The sequence below is a fragment of the Pelophylax lessonae genome, assembly GCF_965119305.1.
Source record: "Pelophylax lessonae genome assembly, chromosome: 3".
Taxonomy (NCBI): Eukaryota; Metazoa; Chordata; class Amphibia; order Anura; family Ranidae; genus Pelophylax; species Pelophylax lessonae.
The window spans coordinates 533,898,269-533,922,867 of NC_138770.1; the positions used below are offsets into that span (position 1 = coordinate 533,898,269).

The 24,599-nt window shown below is 42.3% G+C and overlaps 1 protein-coding gene across 5 annotated transcripts in view; it reads right to left on the minus strand.

The window, feature by feature from the left end:
- The window catches only part of ZDHHC14 (zDHHC palmitoyltransferase 14), a 139,232-nt gene that overhangs the window by 68,301 nt on the left and 46,332 nt on the right, over positions 1 to 24,599 (minus strand). For all 5 annotated transcript variants that reach the window (XM_082249829.1, XM_082249828.1, XM_082249827.1 and 2 more), the window contains 2 exons: positions 13,436 to 13,596; positions 11,858 to 12,016 (listed from right to left, as the gene is read on the minus strand). In XM_082249829.1, the coding sequence (XP_082105955.1) occupies positions 11,858 to 12,016; positions 13,436 to 13,596 (320 nt within the window). The remainder of the gene's footprint in view (positions 1 to 11,857; positions 12,017 to 13,435; positions 13,597 to 24,599) is intronic.

The window sequence follows — 24,599 nt, forward strand, 5'->3', positions numbered from 1 at the left end:
GCATAGTGATATCACATGTGTGAAGTTTTCACAGCCTATCCAAATAGGAGGGGCCAAAATCCAAGGAAGCACCTTCATGCGTTATAGGGGCATAAATTTCCTCACTTCAGATCTCATTTTTGGAGGCCCTGGAGCAAGTTTTTTTTTTTTTTTTTTTTTTTTTTTTTTTTTTAAGGCTTTTGTTTTTTTAACACGTTTTTGGAAAATACAGAAAAGGAAAATATACCTTTTTATTTTTTTTCCACTAATTTGTCAATTTAATAAGATCGTTCTCACATGGAGCTTGGACATACTTAGAATTACACCCTTAAACACAATCTGCTACTCTGTGATACCACGTGTGAGACTTTCACTGTCTGGACTGATTATGTACCCGATATATCTTGTGTATCACACAAATCAAACTGTGTCAAAACCAGTGCACTGCAATGTCACCCCTATACGATTGGTAAGGGAATTCTGTAAGCCAAGCAAGCCTAGCCTACTAGTACAAGACTGCCCCCAGGAATGTTCACTGGCCTGGTCCCTTGCAGAATGTAGTTAGTGGGATGTGCAGATGGGTCAGTCCAGGCATAAGGTCAATAAACAGGGCAGGATTAATTCAGGAAGAGGCAACACTGCACTGATGTGGCAGTGATCAGGGACAAAATGACTAGTTTGGAGATGATCATGGACACGAAGTGGATGGTGGCGACAGACCGGTGTGGCAGTGATTAGGGATACTGACTGGCATCACTGGTCTGGTGACATTGTTCCACCGTGGCAGTGATAATAGATAATGGCTGGCAACACCATTAAGACCACAAACCTCATGCAAAGGGGAGGAGAGTCTGTTGGCTCTTGAAAGCTGTTCAGCAAAATGTGCATACCCAACCCTTTTGGGCATGGAGTTCACCTGAGCTTCACAGGTTGCCACTGGAGTCCTCTTCCACTCCTCCACGACGACATCATCGAGCTGGTGGATGTTAGAGACCTTGCGCTCCTCCACCTTCTGTTTGAGGATGCCTAATAGGGTTTAGGTCTGAGGCATGCTTGGCTAATCCATCACCTTTACCCTCAGCTTCTTTAGCAAGGCAGTGGTAGTCTTGGAGGTGTGTTTGAGGTCATTCTGTTGGAATACTGCCCTGCGGCCCAGTTTGCAAAGGGAGGAGATCATGCTCTGCTTCAGTATGTCACAGTACAAGTTGGCATTCATAGGTCCCTCAATGAATTGTAGCTCCCCACTGCCGGCAGCTCCAGACCATGACACTCCCCCCACCATGCTTGACTGTACGCAAGCCATACTTGTCTTTGTACTCCTCACCTGGTTGCTGCCACACACGCTTGTGACACTGAACCAAATAAGTTTATCTTGGTCTCGTCAGACCACAAGACATGGTTCCAGTAATACATGTCCTTAGCCTACTTATCTTCAGCAAACTGTTTGCGGGCTTTCTTGTGCATCATCTTTAGAAGAGGTTTACTTCAGGGACAACAGCCATGCAGACCAATTTGATACAGTGTGCGGCGTATGGTCTTAGCACTGATAGGATGACCCCCCCCCCCACCCCTTTAACCTCTGCAGCAATGCTGGCAGCACTCATAAGTGTATTTCTCAAAGACAGCCTCTGGATAGGACGCTGAGCATATGCACTCAATTTCTTTGGTCGACCATGGTAAGGCCTGTTCTGAGTGGAACCTGTCCTGTTTAGCCGCTGTTTCGTCTTGGCCACTGTACTGCCACTCAGTTTCAGGGTCTTGGCAATCTTCTTTAGCCTAGGCCATCTTTATGTAGAGCAAAAATTATTTTTTCAGATCCTCAGAGTTCTTTGCCGTGAGGTACCATGATGAACTTCCAGTGACAAGTATGAGCAAGTGAGAGCGATAACACCAAATTTAACACACTTGCTCTCCATTTACACTTGAGACCTTGTAACACTAACGAGACACATGACACCAGGGGGGGGAAATGGCTAATTGTGCCCAATTTGGACATTGTCACTTAGGGGTGTACTCACTTTTGTTGCCAGCGGTTTAGACATTAATGGATGTGTGTCGAGTTATTTTGAGGAGTCAATTTATACTGTTAGCCCCCGTTCACACTAAGGCGACCTGTGAGGCGACCTGGTCGCCTCACAGGTCGCCTCCCATAGGGAAGCTGCGGACCCGTTCTAATAGAAGCGACACAAGTCGCTCCGACTTAGAAAAAGGGTCCGGAGCTTCTTTGGGGCGACCACCATAGACTTCAATGTTATGAAGTCCGTGGCGGCCGCTCCGAGGTCGCGGTGCGAAGTAGCGCCGCCTGCATGTGAACGGGGGCTTATACAAGCTGTACACTCACTACTTTACATTGTGACAATGTCATTTCTTCAGTGTTGTCACATGAAAAGATAAAATATTTACAAAAATGTGAGGGGTGTGCTCAATTTTGTTGAGATATTGTACTTTAACAAATCTCAGATAATATAGAATAGGTAATAAGTCATTATACCAACATTTCTTAACATATCCTGTATATTAATCACTTAACGCAAAGTGACGTATATATACACGTCGGCAGACTTTGCGGGGTTATGTACTGTGGTTTAGAGTCGGTCGGCTTTCCGTCGATAACGACCGATGCGGCTCAGGACCCGCTCGATCATTACCTGGGTGAGCGTGAGTGGACGCCCCCCCCCCCCCCCCGTGGCTTTGCCCGGGCCTCCCATCCCACCGGAAGACCCGAGCACCCAGCCGGTGCATCCGCCAGCTGGATGGAGTCCCGATCTGAGCCGGAAGCGGCTTCGATCGGGTCTCCGATGACGATGAGGCGGCGTCCATGATGTCACTTCCGGGTTACTCTGCTGCAAAAGGCGACAGATTTAAAAAACGACTGTATGCAAAAATGCAGTTTTCGGCGTTTTGCATACATGGAAGTGTAGTGGAGGGGTCTAGGGTCTTTTAGAGCCTCGATCCCTCCATAAAGAGTACCTGTCACTGCATATTGGTGTCACAAGAGAAGTTTACATTGCTTGTGACAGCAATAAAAGTGATCAGATTTTTTTTTTTTTTTTTAAAACCTGTAATAAAGTTAAAAAAAATGAATAAATAGGAAAAAAAAAAATTTTAACAGCCCCCGTCACCGTTAGCTCGCGCACGAAAGAAAACGTATACGGGAAGTCGAGCCGTGAATGAAATCACTGTTCAAACCACACATGTGAGGTATCGCCGCGACCGCCAGAGCGTGAGCAATAATTTAAAAAAAAAAAGAGCTACACTCTTAACTCTAAACTGGTAACCGTTAAAAAAATGTTAAAGCGTCGCCTATTGAGATTTCTATTGACCGTAGTTTGTCGCCATTTAAACCATAACATGTTGGGTATCTATTTACTTGGCGTGACAACTTTCACAATATACAAAAAAAAAAAAAAAATGGGCTAACTTTACTGTGTAGTATTTTTTAAATGCAGTGAAATGTGGCGTTTTAAAGACCACTGCGCAAATACCGCGTGACAAAAAATATTGCAATGACCGACATTTTATTCTCTGTATGGGGGTTCTAAGTAGTTTTCTAGGAAAGAATACTGATTTTAACTTGTAAACAAAAAGTGTCCGAAATAGGCCTGGGGCTTAAGTGGTTAAAAGATGCAAAAAACTATTTAAAAAAAACAAACCTCCTGGAATAAAAAAATCACTTGTTTTTGCTACGGCAGAAGGCTTGTGGGCAATAGTTGCGAGAAGTCTCTTATGACAATTCTCAGAAGAGTGTTTTTGTTAATCATCCATGTAGCCTTAGAATAATTGTGCTATGAATTTGTGTCTGTACTTCTGCACACATTAATGGTAAAGGAAGCACCTTCATTACAGAATTACAAGTGTACAATGTAGAATAGGCAAACATCTAGTAAATAGTCAGTTGTAGCAGTAGTGCCCTTTTAAAATGCGTTGACATACTGCAATAGAATATCAATAGAATATAAAAGAATATATATTTAATCAAGATCAATACATTTGATTTTTTTTTTTTTTCCTGACGTGTTGGTATGTTATATCTTTCACTTGGATGTTTTAAGTTTCACTGAGTACAGCTGGCTAAAACTTTCATCTCAAGCTGCAAAACAAAATGTGATTTTAAAGGGGGTGATTCTTTTCTGTACATATATACACATACATTCACCCAGACTTTACACAAAAATTCACACATCCACATATGAAAAACAACATTTGCCATTTACTTATTTCCTCTGCACAGGACTAGCTAGCAGAGGTGAACATTTACAGTTGATCATTTGAACATTCTTAATTTTTTTAAATAAATCAGCCTCGGTGGCACTGATTCACTAAGGCCCCTTTCACACCTGTCCTCTCAGTCGACGGACTCCATTCTGCTCAGTGGGGGATCGATCCACCGATCCCCGCTGAGAAGGCGGATGACAGCTCTCTCTCTCTGCGCTGTGAGCGGAGACGGAGGTGTCACATCCCTGCTGTTCTCCATGGGGGAAATCGGATGAGAACGGACCGCCTATCCATTCTCACCCGATCTGCCAGATGAATGGAAAATAGGGTTTCCATCTGTCTGGATTTGACGGACAGGATCGGATGTCAGCGGACATGTCTCCGCTGACATCCGCTGCCCCATAGAGATGCATGGGGCATCCGTTTAGATCCGCATGAAAAACTGACAGGTGGATCTGAACGGTCCGCATGTGTGAAAGGGGCTTATAGTAGTAGAGGCTGTTTATTTTGCAAAGGGAATTTTAGCAAATAAGTTGAGCAAAACGGAAAATCCAAAATGTACTGGGTAAAAAAAATTTTTTTTCATAATTCTTAACACGCAGATTGTGTATTCAAAGTGAACTTTCCAGGTGTGTTGAAGTCTGGAACCACCAAGACATTTTTGTTTTTTAATAAATTGTGAATATCACAGTAGAGTCCCATAATTATCAGTAATTGCTCCAATGTACAACAGTCACAAAATCATGCCATCCCTTTGCTCAATCCTTAAAATTCCATTATGCAGCAGGCCAATGATTTGAAGCAGATTTCTAAGTGATATAAAACCTATTCAGTGAACAGGAAGGCTAAGTACTGAGTTTTATTGACTAGCTGGCACAATCAGATCTCCACTCTACCAACCTCTTGTGTGAAGTGTTTTACTGTAAGATCAGAGAAAAATAGCAAGCTCAGTAGCACCTCTGGGAAGAGGATTAACATTTCCTTTGAATATGTGCAAAAACTAACAATTACCATGCCAATGGTCTAGAATGCCAAAGTTGTCATTGCTGCGAATGAAGGATCATTTAATAAATGTAAATTCAGATGAATAAAACAATTTTACGAAAAAAGTGTTGCATGAGTGTAATGACTTATTTCAGATCAATTTAACTCTACCTTGGTGCATGAAAGTATCGATTGCTATCAAAAACATGAAAACATCTAGGTGATTCTGAAGGTAACCCTATACATACACAACATACTGTATAAGACAAACTTTAATAATAAAAGTGAAAAAATACCAGTCAAATACTTTTTCATATAATTAGGGATGAATATCTTAGGTGCACAGGATGGGTAGTTAAATACGACGGTACATAGACACTCCTGAGTCCCTTTTGGTTATTTACTTTTTAAAGAGGGGGACAAGAGGTAACAATTTTCCACCGCTTTGCAGACAAAAAATTACAAGCAAACACCCGATTCATGGATCTATTACAAAACTGGGTGACTGTGTAATGCAGGTCATAGATGGTCGAATTCCAAATTCATTTACTTTTAAAAAAAAAAATCTGAAACTTCTTGCGTTTTGTGATCCCATGATGCCACAACTGATATCAAAATTCGACCAACCAAGCTTTCGATTTTACCTCAAGTTGCTACAGAAAATAATTTTCGTAGATGGGAATCTATTTTTTCCAGGAATTTTTTCTTGTGCACTTCTTTTTCGATTATATTTCTCAGACAATTCTCACATCATAGATTAGAAAATTGTTTGTTTTTTCAAAAAATTTCAAACATGCTCGATCAATCAAATTTATTGGCGGCAGTCCACCAATGGAGCGAAGTTCAAATTAAAAATTCTTAGATAAAGATTTCTAAAGAAAATGCTTTTGAAATTTGACCTTTGTTTGGCATGCATTAGTCAACAAAATCTGCATTACAAATTCAATACAAACAAAATAGGTATCGCACTTGCAGACCTAGCTTGTAGAAAGAGCAGCCATGCTTGTTCAATACATATACAATGTAAATGTTGGGCCTCCAGCTTAGCAGTGCAGAACAGTGATTTTAGATTACTGCTCCTCTATTAAAAAACTTAATTCCAGGAATCCAGCTCCTTTGTAAAAGGTCCAGACACACTGAGTTAAAGCGGTTACTAAGCCACTTGCAGGACTTTGTCTAATCCGGTTTGTCTCTCAAGACTGTGTACCTCTGTCTGTTTTACAATAATAATAATACAAAAAAAAAAAGTATTTACCCGATTTGAGTGTGCTACTCAGCGATCACATGACTAACTGGTTCTCACCTCTCCCCGTCTGACAGCTTCAGGGGGGGGGGGGGGCGGGCCAAGACTCCCCTGCTAACGTCACTCAGGAGCAGAGATGGGGGGGGGTGTGAGAGCGCCAGCTGGTCACATGATCACCGAGCAGCACAATGCAATGAGATTTTTTATATATATATATATATATATATATATATATATATATATATATATATATATATATATATATATATATATTTTTTTTTTTTTTTAATAAAAACCGAGAGAGGCACACAGGCTTGGGAAACAAACAGGATTATATAACATATCAACAGTTATTTGAGTAGCAAGAGGGGCGGGCCAGTTTTTAGTAAATCAACCCCACTGTGTCCATTCATCCCTGAAGCATAGTACATACATAGGTAGTGTAAGTATATATTTTTACAGTGACATTTGTTTTATTAAATTTTTCTAAGTTTTCCATACCATTTAGTTAGGCCTCAGTTTCTTTAAAGCGGTTGTAAATCACTGGTTGCATTTTATAGACCTGCAAGGTAAAGCCATAATGTGCTAAAATGCATCACATACTAGCACATTATGTGAAACTTACCTGAAAACGAAGCATTCCAGCGATGTGATTGCTGGAGGCTGCTTCGAACTTCACCAGACTTTCCTCTGGGTCCATTGACTCAGGCTGGGTGACTGGCCGGAGCCATGATGACATCACAGGATTCTGAAGAAATGGCCCAGGCTGCCGTTTCTTCAGAGTGCATGCGCCGATGGGGTCATCGGCTGCATATATAGTAAATGTGTCCAAAACGGTGCACGTTTAGGAGGTATTTACAGTATCTAACAAGTGCAAGAATAAAAGTTTATAACCACTTTAAAAAAAGATAAGGGCGCTGAACCCCTAAGACCTAAAGTTAGGTTAGATGATCTTAATGTCAGAAAATGTGTTGCCTTCATTTCATGTGCCTAAAACGGGGGAGGGAGAAGGGAGGGGTGGATGCTCCAGAGCAGGGGGGGGGGGCGGGAACTTTTTTGGCTGAGAGCCATGAACACCACATATTTTCAAATGTAATTCTGAGAGAGCCATACACTATTTCAGGGGTCGGGAACCTTTATTTAATATTCATATTCATGGGCCGCAGCTATACAGTGAGTAGATTGAGCAGTGCGAAAGTGCCTGGAGTCCGGTCGGGAAGAGAACAGAGCAGGCATGTAAGGAGGCCAGAGTGGTGAAGCGCCTGCAGACCTGTGAGTGATGGAGGCGAGTATAGGCCCTGAGAAAATGGCGGCCGGCAGCTGAAGGCCTCAGAAGTGGATGTGAGAGGCCGCTCCCGCGGGTCCCCGGATGTCAGAGGGGGAAGGAGATCGTGTCTGTCAAAGCACAGGGAGTGGATGGCAGGTCTCCTTATCAGGCGGTGATTGCCAAGGCCCTCAGATGCACAGCACACGAGCCAGCGGCGGTACCGCGAGTAGGCCACAGGGTTCGTAGCGCGGCAATCCGGTCACCCAGAGACGAACTGAGGGTAGCGGTGGGTAGCCCTCAAAAAAAGTGTACCATCGATTGGTGCAGAAATCTCCTCGGCACTGAGCACAGCTACGCGGATGGCACTGGATTGAGTGGTAGACGCGTCGGAGCTCTGGGACTACACTTCCAGCGCGGCTCACGCCGGACACGCCCCCCCTTTATTAAAGATTTGTCAGACAGATGCAGCCATCAAAAGAGCCACGTCTGGCTCGCGAGCCATAGGTTCCCTACCCCTGCTCCAGAGGCTCTTGTCTACCTGGAATGACACCACTACAATTCCATAAAGCGGGTGGTGATTTGTGATGATGGAAAAAGATCAAGCCAAGGTTATCAAATACAATAACATTTATCATGCTTATCTTTAAGGATATCTGTCAGTTTTTCATTGATAAACGTGCCGTGAACACAGCCCTTCAACTTCTCAAAGCAGAGAATGGGTGATTTCCACGCCCTTGCAATTGTTTGCTTTGTATTCATGAAGACGTGGGTAATGAGTATGCGTTCCCATGGGGTGCGTTTGCAACCATATTGACTAGATTGCATAATCGTATCCAAAACGTCTGTATGTACTTTTGGACACGTCCACCAGATAGGTTTCATATGGCCCAGGTCCGGGCCCTCCGAAAACAGTTTGACGGATATTTGGGCAAGCATTCTGCTATCGTAGCTGGCATAAAAGTACCAGCGGGATATCACCTTAAAAACAGTTGTCAGGGGCAAGTACTTTGTGAGATGATTTAAAGTCTCACATTTTGCACCAATATCCCGGGGGTGGGGTCATGTTTCCATTGCGTGCAATATGAAGGGGTTTGTTGCCCTGAAAATCAGAATATAGCAAAGAGTTGGGGGCCTCTAGTTGTGGAGTAAGTGCGACATCTAGTCTCAGTCAGTCTCGAAATGAGCCCATATCCTTATTCCTATTCTTTTGCAGGACTCAAAGGTTCCCCGAAAATTTGTTTCCTCCCACTGCTATTCAGTAAAAATGTATAACATCTGTTCCAAATGGCATTATCTGGCATAGATTTTTTTTGTTTTCAGATAGCTTCAAAGTTGCTCAGTACACCGTCAGGTTGATTAGGTACTGGAAGGACTGTATTAAGGGGTGAGTTTTTTGGGTTTACTTTTTTTTTTTATCTGAAAATAGTTTAAACTTCTTTTTAAAAACCCACGTATGTCTCTTCTATTTAGTCAAGGTAATTAAAGTTGCACCAAAAGTATTTTAATTAGATAAACTGGCGAGTTATACATTAAATTAGCAACCATGTATACATTTTCTTGCCCAAAGCAAAATAGCGTCTCCAAGATCTTAGCATACAAAGGAATTCAAACGTTTCTCTGTTTCCGACAGAGACTGCAGCTCCTTTGTAGCATGTTTTAACTATGGGGTTGCAAGCCTGGTGAATGCTCTACTGTCATTAAGATGCAGAAGAGGTGGTAGACACTATTGCAAAATCTGAGGGTAAATGTTAACGGGCTACAGAACTGTGATTAAGCAAATTTAAAAAAAAATAAAAAAAAAAAAAAAAAAAAAAAAAAAAAAAGTGGTGATTTACAGTGTTAAAGGCAAGTATTTAAAATTAAAACAAACATGTTATACTTACCTGCACTGTGCAGTGGTATTGCCCAGAACTTCGGTACACCGCCAGCATGGTCGGCTCCTCCTCTTAAGTGTCTGGCCACATCGCAAGCGCTTGCTATGGGGACAGACATGTGGCTCACTCCCGAGCCACGCTGTGTGTATATAGACACTATACATTGTATGGTGTCCTGGCCCCCCATGCAATGAATTTAATTGACAGTGAGGCGAGAGAGAGAGAGAGAGATGGCACAGGGCTCAGGTAAGTATTTAGAGAGGGCTGGGGGAGCGAGATTTGGAAGGTGTTTTTTTTTTTTTTTTTGTAACAGATTACACCCATATTCAGGGTGCAACATGTTACAGTCGGACCGACCTCGCAACTCCCCGATCCCCGCCACTGATTGACAGGGCTCTGTGCACGGAAAATGACAAAGTCTGGCAGCCTTTGTGGCTGTAGGCTTGTAGTTTTTAATGAACTACAATGGCGCTGTGGAGAGCCATGGTAATTCATCCATGCTTCCTGTTCGGTTGTATTGGCTTACCTGTATGGGCAAGCAGATACACTGGCAGATCTGCTGGAAACCTGCATGGCACCAGTAATCTGCTGATCGCTGGTGCAATGCTTTACAGGCTCCATTCTTTAAACCTGCCAGAACAAACGCTACATACACTTCTCAAAAGAAATAAAGGAACAGTTTGAAAAAACATCGGGTCTCAGTGGGGAAATACATCATGCTGGATATCTATACTGATATGGACTGTGTAATGTGTTAGGAACGAAAAAGGATTCCACATCGTTTGAAGGAAATGAAAATGATCAACCTACAGAGGGCTGAATTCAAAGACACCCCGAAATTAAAATGAAAAAATGAGCAATGAGCACAGAGCCCACTAGAGGACATCAGGCTCTCAGGCCACTCATGAATTCAGTTTCTGATTGTTGGGTCAGAGACATTCACACCAGCGGCCTGCTCGAGGTCATTTTGTAAGGCTCTGGCAGTGCTCATCCCATTCCTCCTTGCACAAAGGAGCAAATACTGGTCCTGCTGATGGGTTAAGGACCTTCTATGACCCTGTCCAGCTCTCCTAGAGTAACTGTGTCTCCTGAAATCTCCTCCATGCGCTTGAGATTGTGCTGGGAGACACAGAAAACCTTCTGGCAATGGCATGTATTGATGTGTCATCCTGGAGGAGTTGGACTTCCTGTGCACACTCTATAGGGTCCAGGTATTGCCTCATGCTACCAGTAGTGACACTGACCCTAGCGAAATGCAAAACTAGTGAAAAAGTCAGAAAAGAGGAGGTCAGTGGTTTCCACCTGTAAAGCCATTCCTATTTTGGAGGTTGTCTCATTGTTGTCCATATAGTGCACCTGTTAATTTCATTAACACCAAAACAGGTGAAACTGATTAACAACCCCCTCTGCTACTTGACCAGATCAATATCCCAGTTTAATTGACTTTATGCTATACTCAGATTAAAAAAGTGTCCCTTTAATTTTTTTTGAGCAGTGTATTTGAATATAGATTTCAGGACAATGGGCACTGACATCACCAGGAAACAAAACAGGAACAGTATGTGAAATATAATTAAATGACGTTTACAGGATATACAATGATTGAAGAAAGTTTTGGAATTCATAGCATTCCTTGATATCTTTATTGAAAATGTCACATGCACATCACAATCAGTGTGGGGACGCTAACCATAAAAACGTGTTAACTGTTATTGTCCCCCACACTGTTTGTATGTGCTAAAAATTCACAACAGGCCTTCATTGTATGTATTCACAGACCGGCTGTGTTTAGCACCCTCGGCACCTGCTTAACCAGTAAAGCCAATCTTGATAAGTTTACCTTGAGCAACACAAGACTTTTGCATTTTCCCTACATTTACAGGCCAGGTTGAGGAATTTTGCTCAGCAAGTGATAACACATTTATTGAGATTGCATAGCTAGTGCTGTAAACATATAACTTTATACAAAAGTTGGTGATTCTCCACCATGTCCATGCAAGGTAAGCTGAACCAGACCCTTACAGGTGATTTTTTTTTTTTAAGTAAATAAGCCTGAGGATCTTGCAGCACTATACCAGCAGGAACATGGTTAATCACTTACCCAGACTTCCCTTTATCACGGTAGAGTTATATATTATGAAGATGGGTATAAGAGAGAGAAGGGAACCTTCTTGCATCAGGGGTAGGGTAACATTTTCTAATATTTTAGAAAGCCCCATTAAAAGAATGCAATGTTGGTACATTAAACAAATACTCATTTTCACCATTATAAGACTCTACAACAGTAAAACTTACCAACACAGTTATCACATAGGCTGCAGTGTGAGGCACGAGGTGGGCGGAAGATTTTGCAGGTAAAACAATATTTCAGTTTTACCGTTTGTCCATTGATCACTACTTCTTTCGTTCGGGGAGGAGGTCGATAACCGCCTGAAGTGGACCCATTTGCAACATCTATGTAAAGAACATAATTACTGTTTGTACACTAAATTAACAGATAATATAGTTACAAAGAATCAATTATTCCTAAATGATTAAGGAAAAAAAAAAAAATTAATTAATAAGTTCTCATGCCTAAGAAAACATGAGTAGATGGTGGTCAGGGGTTACTTTGGTATAGTAAAGCAGATGTGGCATCAAAATGAAAGGTAGACAGGTTCATTATTGCCCAATCATTTTTATTTTTCTGTTGTCGGCTTCAAAAGGTTTTGGCCGCAGTGTGGGTCTGTGGTTTCCACACAGACGTCAATGGGACCACAGCTAAAATGCGCAAAAATGTAGATACACCCACACTGCAGCAGCGTGAAGCTGGCCTAAGATTTTCTACTTAGGATGCAGGGTGGGGAATTAGTAACAAAGTAGACCTTGGATTTTAAGTGCCGGTTCACACTAGGGCGACCTGTGAGGCGACCTGGTCGCCTCACAGGTCGCCTCCCATAGGGAAGCTACGGACCCGTTCTAATAGGAGCGACACAAGTCGCTCCGACCTAGAAAAAGGGTCCGGAGCTTCTTTGGGGCGACCAGGAGGCGACCGCCATAGACTTCAATGTTATGAAGTCCGTGGCGGCCGCTCCGAGGTCGCGGCGCGCTGCTCGCACCGCGACCTCGGAGGTCGCGGTGCGAAGTAGCGTCGCGGTAGTGTGAATGGGGGCTAAAAGCTATGTTCAGTTATTTAAAAAAAAAATTAAAAAAAGATTAAATATTTATTTTATTTTGCAGATAAAAAAATGTGCATTGATACTAAGAATCCTGCAGATTGTCAGTATAGCTGTCTGCCTATGAAGTCCAGGATAATCAGTGAACTAATAAATTGCTCCCCAGCGCCCTTGCAGTTCATTGAGACCTACAAGCCCCCAATGGCTGATGGTAGTTGTAGTTCATTTATTTATTCACAGAACTCTAAATGAAGAACATGATTTTCAAATTGACAGCAGATGCGGGGAGAAGGTCCACCGCCCACTGACACAAGAGGGAGGGGGTGGAAAATCGAGGAATAAGGTGGTGGATACTGAACAGGTTACACCCCAAATATGGGTTTAACATTTAATTGTTCAGAAAGGTAAACTTGTCCTTTAACAAAATACACCTAAAGTAAACCCCTAGTGGTAGAAATATTGGGCTGCAATTTCCTGATCTTTTCTGGTAAAAAAAAAGTACTGCTGACTATTTCTGGCTTTATTACTTTCTCAGCCCAGGAACGACTGAAGCAAAATGAGGCCAAAGTGAAAGCAAAGCCTCTGATATACATATACTTGTTCCAGGTCTGTTGCAGCATATATGTTTAAATTTTACACAGGTTCTTTTTAAATAAACACACCAAAAAAAAAAAAAAAAAAAAAAAAACTGTTGTTTCTTTTTTAGGACACCATTTACCTATTTGTCTTTCCAAATCTGCAGCTTCATCTGGAGTGGCACGAGGAAGAACGCCTGGGTCACTAAAGCTGGTTCTCAGTAAAGTCCCCATTACAAAAAATACAAGAATTCCACCTATTACAGGAATCGCAGGCGTAATATTCACAGCCAAATATGGACAACTGAAAAGAACAACAAATATATGTAAATACAGTATTTCATACATTAGTGGGAATTTATGAATACATTGAGACCTTGTCAGCCCTATGCACACTGAAGCTTGAACACGTAATAAAAGTAGGCACGTATTAGGTATTGATCTGTTTTTTTTCCCCTTTTTCAGTAACCCCATCATAAATATTTTATAGTTTTGAGTCACCTCCAACACTTACAGGTGTGTGTCGTCAAAGGCTCTGTCCCTACTCTGAGATCACCATGGCTTCAGCAGATAAATGGGTGGCCTCATGCAAGACTGCTGAAGAGTACGCTGAGTCTGCCATCTACTTTGTTCACTGTAAACCCTGAATGGTAGGGGTGCAAGTCATAACTTTAAAAAGGAGTGGACTGTTTACAACCCCGTCATGCAGAGCGGTGCTTTGCAAAGTAGATGGAAGCCTTGGAGTGTTTCAAAGCAGTCTAGCGAGAGGCTTTGCATTCAGTTGCTGCAGTCCTTGTGATGAGAGAGAAAAAAAAAAAAGGAGAAAAAAAGAGAAAGAGAAAAAAAGAGAAAGAGAAAAAAAGAGAAAGAGAAAAAAAGAGAAAGAGAAAAAAAGAGAAAGAGAACCTTCAGACACTTCAGATAGTATCAGAGGTGGAAAAATAAAATAAAGAAGGGATATAAAGTACAACAAATGATACCTGCATGTTTCTTACAACACATATTCAGTCTACACTGTGCATGTGCACTGCAGTGACAGGATCTCATTTTAATTTAAAGAAAAAAAAAAAAAACAAACACACAAGATAACCTCATATTTACTGTAATTGTATAAGATATAGAAGTAGGGAAACGACTGCTTACTAAAAACAAAAATAAATTGACCAGCTGCTGGCACTACAATACAACTATACTGTTAAACTTATAAAAACATAGAAAGTGCCGTGCTAAAAATGTGAAAATATTTGGATGGATCCAATATATATGTGTTAACCCGTGACTATGTATATAAAAAAAAAAAAAAAAAAAAAAAAATCAAGAAAACAATGAGATACTTCATCCCAACCCGACGTACGTTTTGTTCCACTGGACTTCATCTCGGGTATCCAGTGGGACGAAACTTACATCAGGTTGGATTGAGCTTGTTTTCTAACATTGCGCCCATCTGCTACTACATGCAATTTTTATGTGAATTGCCTGTTCATACATGGAAAATGCAAGTTGTTTACTTTAAATAGTCTTTTTTTTGGGATGGTATCACTATGTGGAGCATTTTTGTTTTTTACACACTTTTAAGACCAGAGGAGGAATCCGATACTGAGGGTCATTTTTAGCAAGGTCTTATCTATGTTCATCCGACTCTATGGTAACAACATTGGAGTCCATCATCTCCACACCTTAACCTTCTTGGCGGTATTCCCGAGTGTGGCTCGGGGTTAACTTTCAGTACCAAAATCGGTAACCCCCAAGCCACACTCCAGATTACCCTGCAATGTTACTCAACTTCCCTGCACTCCCCCGCTGTCCTCACACTCTCTCCCCGCGTTCTTTTTGTGCAAAAGCGCTTTTAGATGAACTGGAAAACAGCGACAGCTAAAAGTGATTTTGCGCAAAAAACGCTTTTTGGACACCACGGTCATTCTCAATTTTCCAGCAAACAAAGCACTGGAAAAGCACAGGCAGGGCAATCCATTAGGATCACAACTTTGTATCATGTCATTTAGTGTATTTACACTTTTGAAATTGCCGCCGGTTTCACCCCCCCTGCATCGCAACGTTTGCAGTGAAGGGAACCTGAAGACAGGTGCTGGCATCCGCTGGGAGGACAACGGGAGGAATCGCAGGGGAAGGTGAGCACAGAAATCTGGACATATTTAGACCGCCTGGGAGGTTGAAGATTGGAGGAGGTATCGGATACGAATGGTGTCCAAGCAAGGCGCTAATTTTCTATGTGTGTACTACTAGCTTAACAGCATTAGAGTCCATTATCTCTGGTAAGCGTTCCTACAACTTTCCTGTTTGGTTTTGGAAGCACTATTGGTGTTTTTTCCTTTTTCTTCACTGGATCACTGAAGATTGTCTTTATATTTATTGATTTCACCTTATAAAATTTTATACCTTTGAGGAAGTTTGCACTAATATATATATATATAAAATCACGGGTTAACATATTGGATCCATCCAAATATTTTAACATTTTTAGCGTGCCACCTTCTATGCTTTTACTGTAATTGTATGACAATACAAAAAGTATAAATACATCCCCTACTAAAACTAAAATCATAGAACAAAAACATTGGAAAGGTATAGGAGCACAAAGACTTCTGATATTTTGACAATGACAACTACACAGAGATAGAGGTACAGCAGAGACTGGTAAGTCTCTATAAATGGATGTAGAAGGAGAAGCCATAAACCAGCCTATACATACTGCACATACGCATGCACAAAATACATGTTGGGAACGGTTTTATGCAATCAATTCCGGTTCCATTTTAATGTACAAAACAATGGCATGTTTTCCCACATGAAAATGAAGAAGCAGCAGCACTAAATAACTGTATTACACAGCAATTTGGAATTCAACGGTATTAAACCCAAAAATGTAATAGCTTGCAGATTACCACTCAGTTGTGCTGCATTGGTTTTCCTTATAGGCGCTTTTCCCCTCTGTTTTCAATGGGGATCTGGCCAGTAACATACCTCCTGTATGAGAGTGCTCCTATTCAGGGAGAACGAGCACAGGCTGCATATTTGACAGCAGCAGTCAGTCTGGGGGAGGGGAGTGTTCAGAGTACTAGCAGATTTAGATACTGCTAGAAAATTAAAGAGGAAATAAACTCCCCTGGTGTGCTCCTTCTCAATGCAGCCAGTATGATAAAGCTTTCCATTACATTTTGCCCGATTGACCCCTTTGCGTGTTTCTTACTTTCCAGTTGAAGCTGGCGCCATGATGGGTACTGTCTTCTGATTTTAGCTTCCACCCTATGTTTTCCTGCCGTAATATCGCATATGCCCAGTGAATTTTTGCCAAGCCTCTTTATCAAGAAATATGTGTAGTCCAAAAAATCTGTAAGTGGCTAAGTCCATAAGAACAGTTCCCAAAAATGTGCAAAAAATAGTAAAAAAAAGCACAAGATGATGAAAAAAAAAAAAAATATATAGGGCTTGTGCTCGCCTCCACCAGTGTAAGGTGGCCACACTCCTCACGTAATGACCCGTCTCACCAGCGGGTTAGAACCAGCAGTTCCCCTCTGGGGATATAAGATGATCCTGATGTCTTATGAGTGTTAAAGATCCCCCATCCCTCTTACTTCCTCCAAATGGCTCAATAAACCCCTGATCTCTCTCGGCACACACGGGTATAAAAAACAGGTATTGCATAGGAAAGAGCAGAATCTAGTGCTCACTGTATAAAAAGTATTGGCATAAAAGTAAAATAAAACTCACAAAGAAAGCACTTACAGCAGTGCAGGCTCAACAGACAAGAAAAGTCTCATAAGAGCGAGATTGCCGCAATGTGACGCCCCTATAAGTGTTACGTCACGGCGTAGACTTCAGTCAGTAGGAGTTATAGATTTTGATTATATGGTATTTTGATGTTGTGAAAGCATTTTTAGTGATAGCAGCCACTAGGTGTACATAGAGTTTTAGAGTTATTGCACTAGGATTGCGCTGAGTATATTTAAACAGTGAATGGCTCTGCAATGCCGCAGCGAGGGCATGGAGTCACGGCATTATCTGAATAGACTAACGACACGATAAGCGTGCCGCGGACAGGGGACATTATGAGCATTCACCGGCGATGTCAGATGTGGACGGAGAGATTACAAGTAAACTAACCAGGTAAGAAGAGATCTAGAGACAGCAATTTGTATAGCATGTTTTAGTTATTTAAAATGGGGGAAATTGCTCAGGGAGAGTTTTCTTCTACGTTAAAGCCAAAACCCCAATACTTTACAGGAAGTTATAGCACAGTTTTCCTTTTAGGATAAAGGTTTTACATAAACAATTGAAGCACCCCTGCTAGTGTTAAATAGTGTGTCTCATCTCTTGAATACATTCTGCTGGAGAGCTTGTGCTCATGAAAAACACTTACTGGCCAGATCACCAAATAAAAATAGAAGAAAGCAAGCCTTAAGAAAACTAGTGGAGCCATAACCTCAGCAATGTAATAAAATGTTTGGGTTTAATACCACTTTAATGTGCATACTATGCTCCGATTGCATGGTCTCCTGTCTTCTTACAATTTGCAATTTCTTAACAGCAAGACCTTTTATCAAGAGTATTTTACCAGCACAACCTACTACAAAACAATCTACCACAAAGTTACTCAGATGTCTGCAGCCTAAGAGAAATAAAAATAAATAATGTATATAAGAAATTTAGGTCAACAAGCCTGCAGAAAGTCTTATGAAGAATTCAAGAAGAGTAGAATGCTTTGCTGGATTTCCACCTTTACTTCACAAAAAGGAAGAAGCCATACAACTATGGTCTTTACACATACACAACAGATACAAGGTATACTTCAGTCTGATGGCAAACATATTCTGTATGCATATCAAAAGAAAGAAAGAAAAAAACACATTACAAAATATACTGCTAAAGAAAATCAGATGAGAAATGTGGCGGCTGCCATTCTTGACCTCCTTCTGTCATACTGACCCTTTAGCTTTGGTATTTTCAGAATTAAATCAGCTTCAAGTATGTACATCAGGAATCCTGACTTTGTCCCAAATACTAAAGACTTTGGCTAAAATTATGTTGTGCTGGACTTCTAAAGCACATTTGTGTGGGCATTTCTAGGTCATTGTACACAATGCAGGACCAGCAGATATTTTACCATGAAAAGCATGCAATATATTAATCTGCTGGAGGAGCGGATATTTTTTTAAAAATTGCTCAACCTCAGGCTTCTCAGGGAATGCAAACATATGGTTCCATCATTGAGAGTCTGGAAAAGTGGAAGACCAAACAAGGTGGAAAAAAAAAAAAAAAAAAAAACCTTCACTACAATAAATGGGAGAGGAAAAAAAAGGGGGTAAACAGATGACAACTTGAAAGAGGACAAAATAGGGAGCTACATAAAAATAAACACTTAAAAAAAGACTTTGCAGCCTACCAACCTTTATGTAAAGAAGAAAAAAAAAAAAAAAAAAAAAACAACAGTAGGCAAAGTAGGCAGTTAGAAACCCACTGTGATAGGATTAGGTTGTGATCTTTGAGGGTTAATTACGTCACAGTGCCTGTAGCTACAGTAGTAAGGGTAGTTCGTGTTAAAGCTATACAGCTTGTAAAGAATACAGAAATACTACAACTTTCAAAGTCTGGACAGAGATGCACATAAAAATAGTGATTATTCTTTAAATGATAATATACAGGGGAAAGCTAGGCTGATATTTCTCAACTCCCTGTGTTTTCTTCTTGCTGGTGCTTGCCTTGGAAGCCAGAGAGGTGCTCGCTATCAAAGCGGCTGTCCTCTTTCTAGCTGTGGCATCAGGCAGCCATGTTAGGGGCTAAGATTTTACTTTGTCCCATGGGGAACCAAATGAAAGTGAATTCTTCTTCAAAGGCTTCATCACTGCTTGAGGGCCAGTTCACACCATAGAAATGTAGTTTGGATGCATTCCGGATGCTTTTCTGCATGCGCATTGACTCCTTTTTGATGCGTTCCAATGCATTTGTTCACCCTCTTTTCTTAACCTTAAGGACATGTGTGTTCCAGTGCATTCTTGATGCATTTTACCACGTCCCAGTACAGTGCAGAAAAATAAATGAGATTTTTGACTTACCGAAAAATCAATTTCTGATGTTCATTGACGGACACAGCCCCTGATCTTCTTAACCATTGGGTTATATGGCCATTGTGTTATACAGGAGTAGGACACTAGGCAGAAAAAGAATCTGGCTACACCTATGGGCAGTCCCAGGGGGCATACCCTCTCTGCTATAGGTGTTCAGTTTTGTTACAAGCAGTGTCGGAAAAATTACAACTCCACAGAGGGGTGGTGGGTGCTTTGTCCATCAATGAACATGAGTGAAATGGATTTTACTGCAAGTCAAAAATTGCACTCTCTCCTTTCGTTCACTGACACAGCGCCTGATCTTCTTAACCACGGGTACGTCCCAAAACAGTGTTAAACAAGAGGGGTGGGAACAGCAAAAAAAACTCCCCAGGCTTAACAGTAGCCAACCAGGCAACAGCAGCTTAAAGACCCAAAGAAAAAGAAAAAAAACACTGGAGCCCACCTGAAAAAAAAAAAAAAAAAAAAACAATACACCCTTCAAAGCAGCAGCCTGAAAAACCTTGTGGCCAAATAAAGCATCCGCGGATTCCAACACATAAAAACGTTGTGAAATTGTGCAAACGACCAGGTGTCCACCTCGCAAACCTGTGTTACGGACGCCTGATGATGAAAGGCCCAGGAGGCGCTAAGTGCCCGAGTAGAGTGCGCCCTGACAGGGAAAGGAGGAACTTGACCCCTGATGGAATAGGCCTGAATAACAGTCTGTCTGATCCATCTGGAAATGGTCGCAGAAGAAGCGGACAACCCCTTCCGAGGCCCATCCGTGAGAACAAATAGTGAGAAATAGGGAGTGACTTCCTAAAAGACTCCGTATTCAAATGAAAGTCAGAGACAACCTTTGGGAGGAACAAAAGACAGGGGCGAAGGACCACCTTATTTCTTTGAAATAACCAGTAAGGTGAATGACAGGACAACGCCGCTAGTTCCGACAATGCACGCAGAGGTGATAGCCACCAAAAAAAGCCACCTTCTGAAACAGCGTAAGCAAGGGAATCTCCAGAAGATTCTCAAAGGCAGGCTTCTAGAGGACTGAAAGCACCAAATTGATGTCCCAAGGCGGCAACGGAGACCGCACTGGAGGAACCAAATGTCGACCACCCTGAAGAAAGGTACGCACCAGGGAGTGTGTGGCCAAGAGTCATTGGAAGAAGAAAGCCAAAGCGGACACCTTGCCCTTGATGGTACTGGAGGCCAATTTCTGTTCAACCTCCTCTTGTGAATGAAGGTCAAGATCCGAGTCACCGAGAAGGAGCGAGGATGAACCCTTACACCACGCAATGTATGTCTTCCATGTATGATGATAGATCCTTTCTAGAAGTAGATTTCATAGCTTTTAACAGTGTTGGGATCGCCGACCCAGATAAACTTCTATCCATCAGCACCTGGCGTTCAACAGCCAAGCTGTCAAAGCCAGCAACTGTAAAGCAAGATGGAAGATTGGTCCTTGGGACAGCAGATCCTCCCAAAGAGGAAGCTTCCATGGAACACAGACGACCAGCCGCACCAGATCGGAGTAACAAGCCCGGCGAGACCAGTCCGGGGCCACTAAGATGACGGGAATGCCTTCTGCCTCCATCCTGCATAAAAAAGTCTTGGCAGAAGCTTGAGAGGAGGGAAAGCGTAAATCAGACGATACTGACCCCACAGGGCCACAACCACGTCTGCGGCGTCTGCCAGAGGATCCCGTGACCGAGCCACAAGGATCCCGTGACCGAGCCACAAATCTCTGCACCGCTGTTGAGCCGAGATGCAGGGATGCCAACTTGTGAATGGACTCCATTTTGAACTTCTGCAACCGCACAAAGCAGTTCAGTGCCTTAAGGTCCAGGATTGGACACACTTTGCCTTCCTTCCTTGGAACTGTAAACAAGATGGAGTAAAACCTTGAAAACATTCCGATGGTCAGAACCGGGACAATCATTCCTTGAAGTAACAGGTCTTGCACCACCCCAAACAGACCCTGTAAGCGGTTAGGGGACATGCACAAGTTGAAAGGAAAAAACCTCTCTTGGGGGGGGTGTAAGAGTGTAAGAGGGAAACTCGATCTTGTAGCCAGTCCATATGACTGTGGACCCATTTGTCTTGTACCAGGGAAGTCCACGGGTCGGAAACCAGCGAAAACTTGCCCTACCCCAGTGACAGGTGAGGGTGCACCTTTATGCTGAAGGAGCCTCATCTGCGGGTCTAGAGAAGCCGGCTCTTGAATTGCTAGACCAAGTTCGCTTGGATCCACCAGATGAGGCCCTGAAAGGCTGGTTAGTCAGCCCTGAGGGACGAAAAAACTTCTTATAAGCCAAGAAGGATGGCCCATGTCTAAGACGAGGGTCTTTGCCCTTACCAGCCTGCGGAAGAAAGGTACTCTTCCCCCCCTGTGAAACCCCTAATGATGTCATCCATGGTAGCTCCAAATAGGCGATCTCCCTGAAAAGATCAGTCAAGGCCTTTTAAGAAGTCCGGTCGCCAGCATTTGAGCCAAGAAGCACGCCGAAGGACCACTACTGAAACAGAGGGCCTAGAGACTAGGGGAATCTTATCCAAAAGAGGCATAACCGATAAACTGCAGCCCCTGGACCAACTGGCCCACCAGTTTAGCAAAGGCAGGGGGAGAGCTACTCCCCCTCCAAGTCACGGCATAAAAGCTTAGCCCACTCGGTTAGAGTTTGTGACACTAGTGCAATGGTAAATACCAGTCTCAGTGCCAAACCAGCCACAGTGTACATATTGCGGGCCACAGCCTCTGCCTTTCTGTCAGCCAGGTCCTTAAAAGCCGGGAATGCTTTAACTGGAATCATTGTTGCCTTGTTCAATCTGGAGACCGGAGGGGGTACTGCATAGCAAATCGCTTAAGGACCACAAGGGGACATTTTGGCCGTTCCCACTCTTTAGCAACAACTCTGTCAAAATAGGCGGGGCAAAAGTAATACCTTTGCCGCTCTGGATGGCTTGTGAGTGCCAAAAGGGAACCGACGCCAAAAGGGGGAGGGGGGGGATGGACAGTTACCATACCAGGAACCAGACAGGCATCGTTCCAGACAGAACCTGTTGCAAAACTAAAAGTCCCATTAGGCATTGTAAAACTGACATTCACAGACATGGCTAGGCATGATGGGAATTGGAGTTCCGGAACAACTGGAGGGCCATAGTTTGAAGACCCCTGATCATATACAAACTGTTGGAATTCCTACACCGTTCACCTGATTTGGATGTAAATAACCTCGAATTAAAGCTGAAAGTCTGCAGTTAAAGCACATCTTGTTTGTTTCATTTCAAATCCATTGTGATGGTGTATAGAGCCAAAAAGATTAGAATTGTGTCGATGTCCCAATATTTATGGACCAGACTGTATTACATTTTTAGTTTTGGATTTAAATGCCCAGCTAATGCAAGACTAAAACCAGATTCGAAAATTCTAGATCTGGCAGGACTTAATGGACTAGAAGTACAGCATCATTGCCACACCATCACAGACACTTCATTAGGTGGGCTTCACTAGAAGGTTCAACAGGTATTTGTGGGACTGTGCACGGAGGCTAAGAAAAAGTAAGTATAGATGCAGTACTTTTTTCCTTTTCTAATAGGAGGTCACGCTGCCAGTGTGACGCAGGTTTGCACAAGCACAAAACTTTTAACTCATATTTTAAATGCTGTTCTGATGAGCATTTATTTTATAAAATACTGACAGCTAGAGAAACTTGCACAAAACATGCATTAAGATTAGTTTGCACTTTCGTGCCTCCAATCTTTAGTGGTTCTTCCCTGAGCTTCTGACTAGAAAGCACCTTTCCTCTCACAATTCACTGAGTCCTGACCCCTAGACTATTTCCCTCTTATCTGAGCCAATCACCTGTGTGCTCATGACATGCAAAAGGCTTTTTACTCTAACATATGCTGAGGTGACAACAAAAGGCAATCAGTACTGCATACTCTAATGTACTGAAATGTATACAACTTGCATTCTTGTTTGTTGCTTCTTTTGAAGCCATAAACATTTCATTAGTACAGGGGTGTCAAACTCAATTTCATGGTGGGCCGCATCAGCATTGTGGTTGCCTTCAAAGGGCTGGTTGTATCTGTAACACTATAAGGTATACAGGGCTTCCCCACCCCCCCACAGAATAGATGCAGGAACTCAACACACATCATACCCCCCCCCCCAACCACCAAACCTGATCGAACAGTGGGAAGATCTTAAAGGAGCAATAAATACCAGAAGTACATTGCGCATTACTACATAAAGCGCGCAGCGACCAGGGGGTGCGCCATGTACAGCACGTAGCGACCAGGGGGTGCGCCATGTACAGCACGCAGGGTTTAGAAGTGCACCATGTACAAAGTGCAGGGTTTAGGGGTGTGCTATGCACAGAGTTCAGCTCTCTTTCACAGGCTGTCCACATCTCACTTCCACTTGAGAAGTTGAAAACCGAACAAAAAAATTCTTGACTATCATTAGTGTGCCTGCTCCAACACACAATTTTCGTGCTGCAACCGAACGTGCCTGATCCAACATGTTGAATTATTATGACTATTTATTTTTGTATAGAAAAATAAATATAAACTGCATATGAACCCGAAGTAAAAGAATGCTCACTTGTTCATAGTTCTTTCATACATTACTAGCATGGACTAATGGACTCCCAGCACCAAAAACAGCAATAGTACATACGGTGTCGTATAATGCATTCAATGCCTGATTTAAAATGATGACACCTGATGTACTAAGCAGACAAGGCATGGGTGTTTTCTATGAATACACCAGGAAACATCAAGTCTGCTTAGTACATAAGGTCTCCAGAACAGGTATTGTTTGTTAGGCAAAATAGGTGCAAAAACTGTTTAACAGTGCACAATATGAAACAACGATGGCACAATGGTATGATAAAATGAACGCCATTTTCGCTCAACAGAACATTCATTTTTCGACTCAACTATGGCCTGCCTTATACATTCAGCTTTAAATACTTACCGAGAGAGGTTTTGTAAAATCAATAGCCATACTATTGGGGATCTCAGTTTAGGCAATTTTCTATTCACTGCGTAAATCACCATTGGGGTTTATTTCGCCAGTTTTCTACTCTTTTTCAGCTTCAAGTAACAATTTTTAATGTTATTCCCCTTTAAGCAGTGGTAATGCATTATGTCCTATGTGCATTTCTCCGAGCTGTGCTTCCACCAATTCCCCATCCAAATCATCCCTCCATGTTTTACCATACTCACTGCAGTT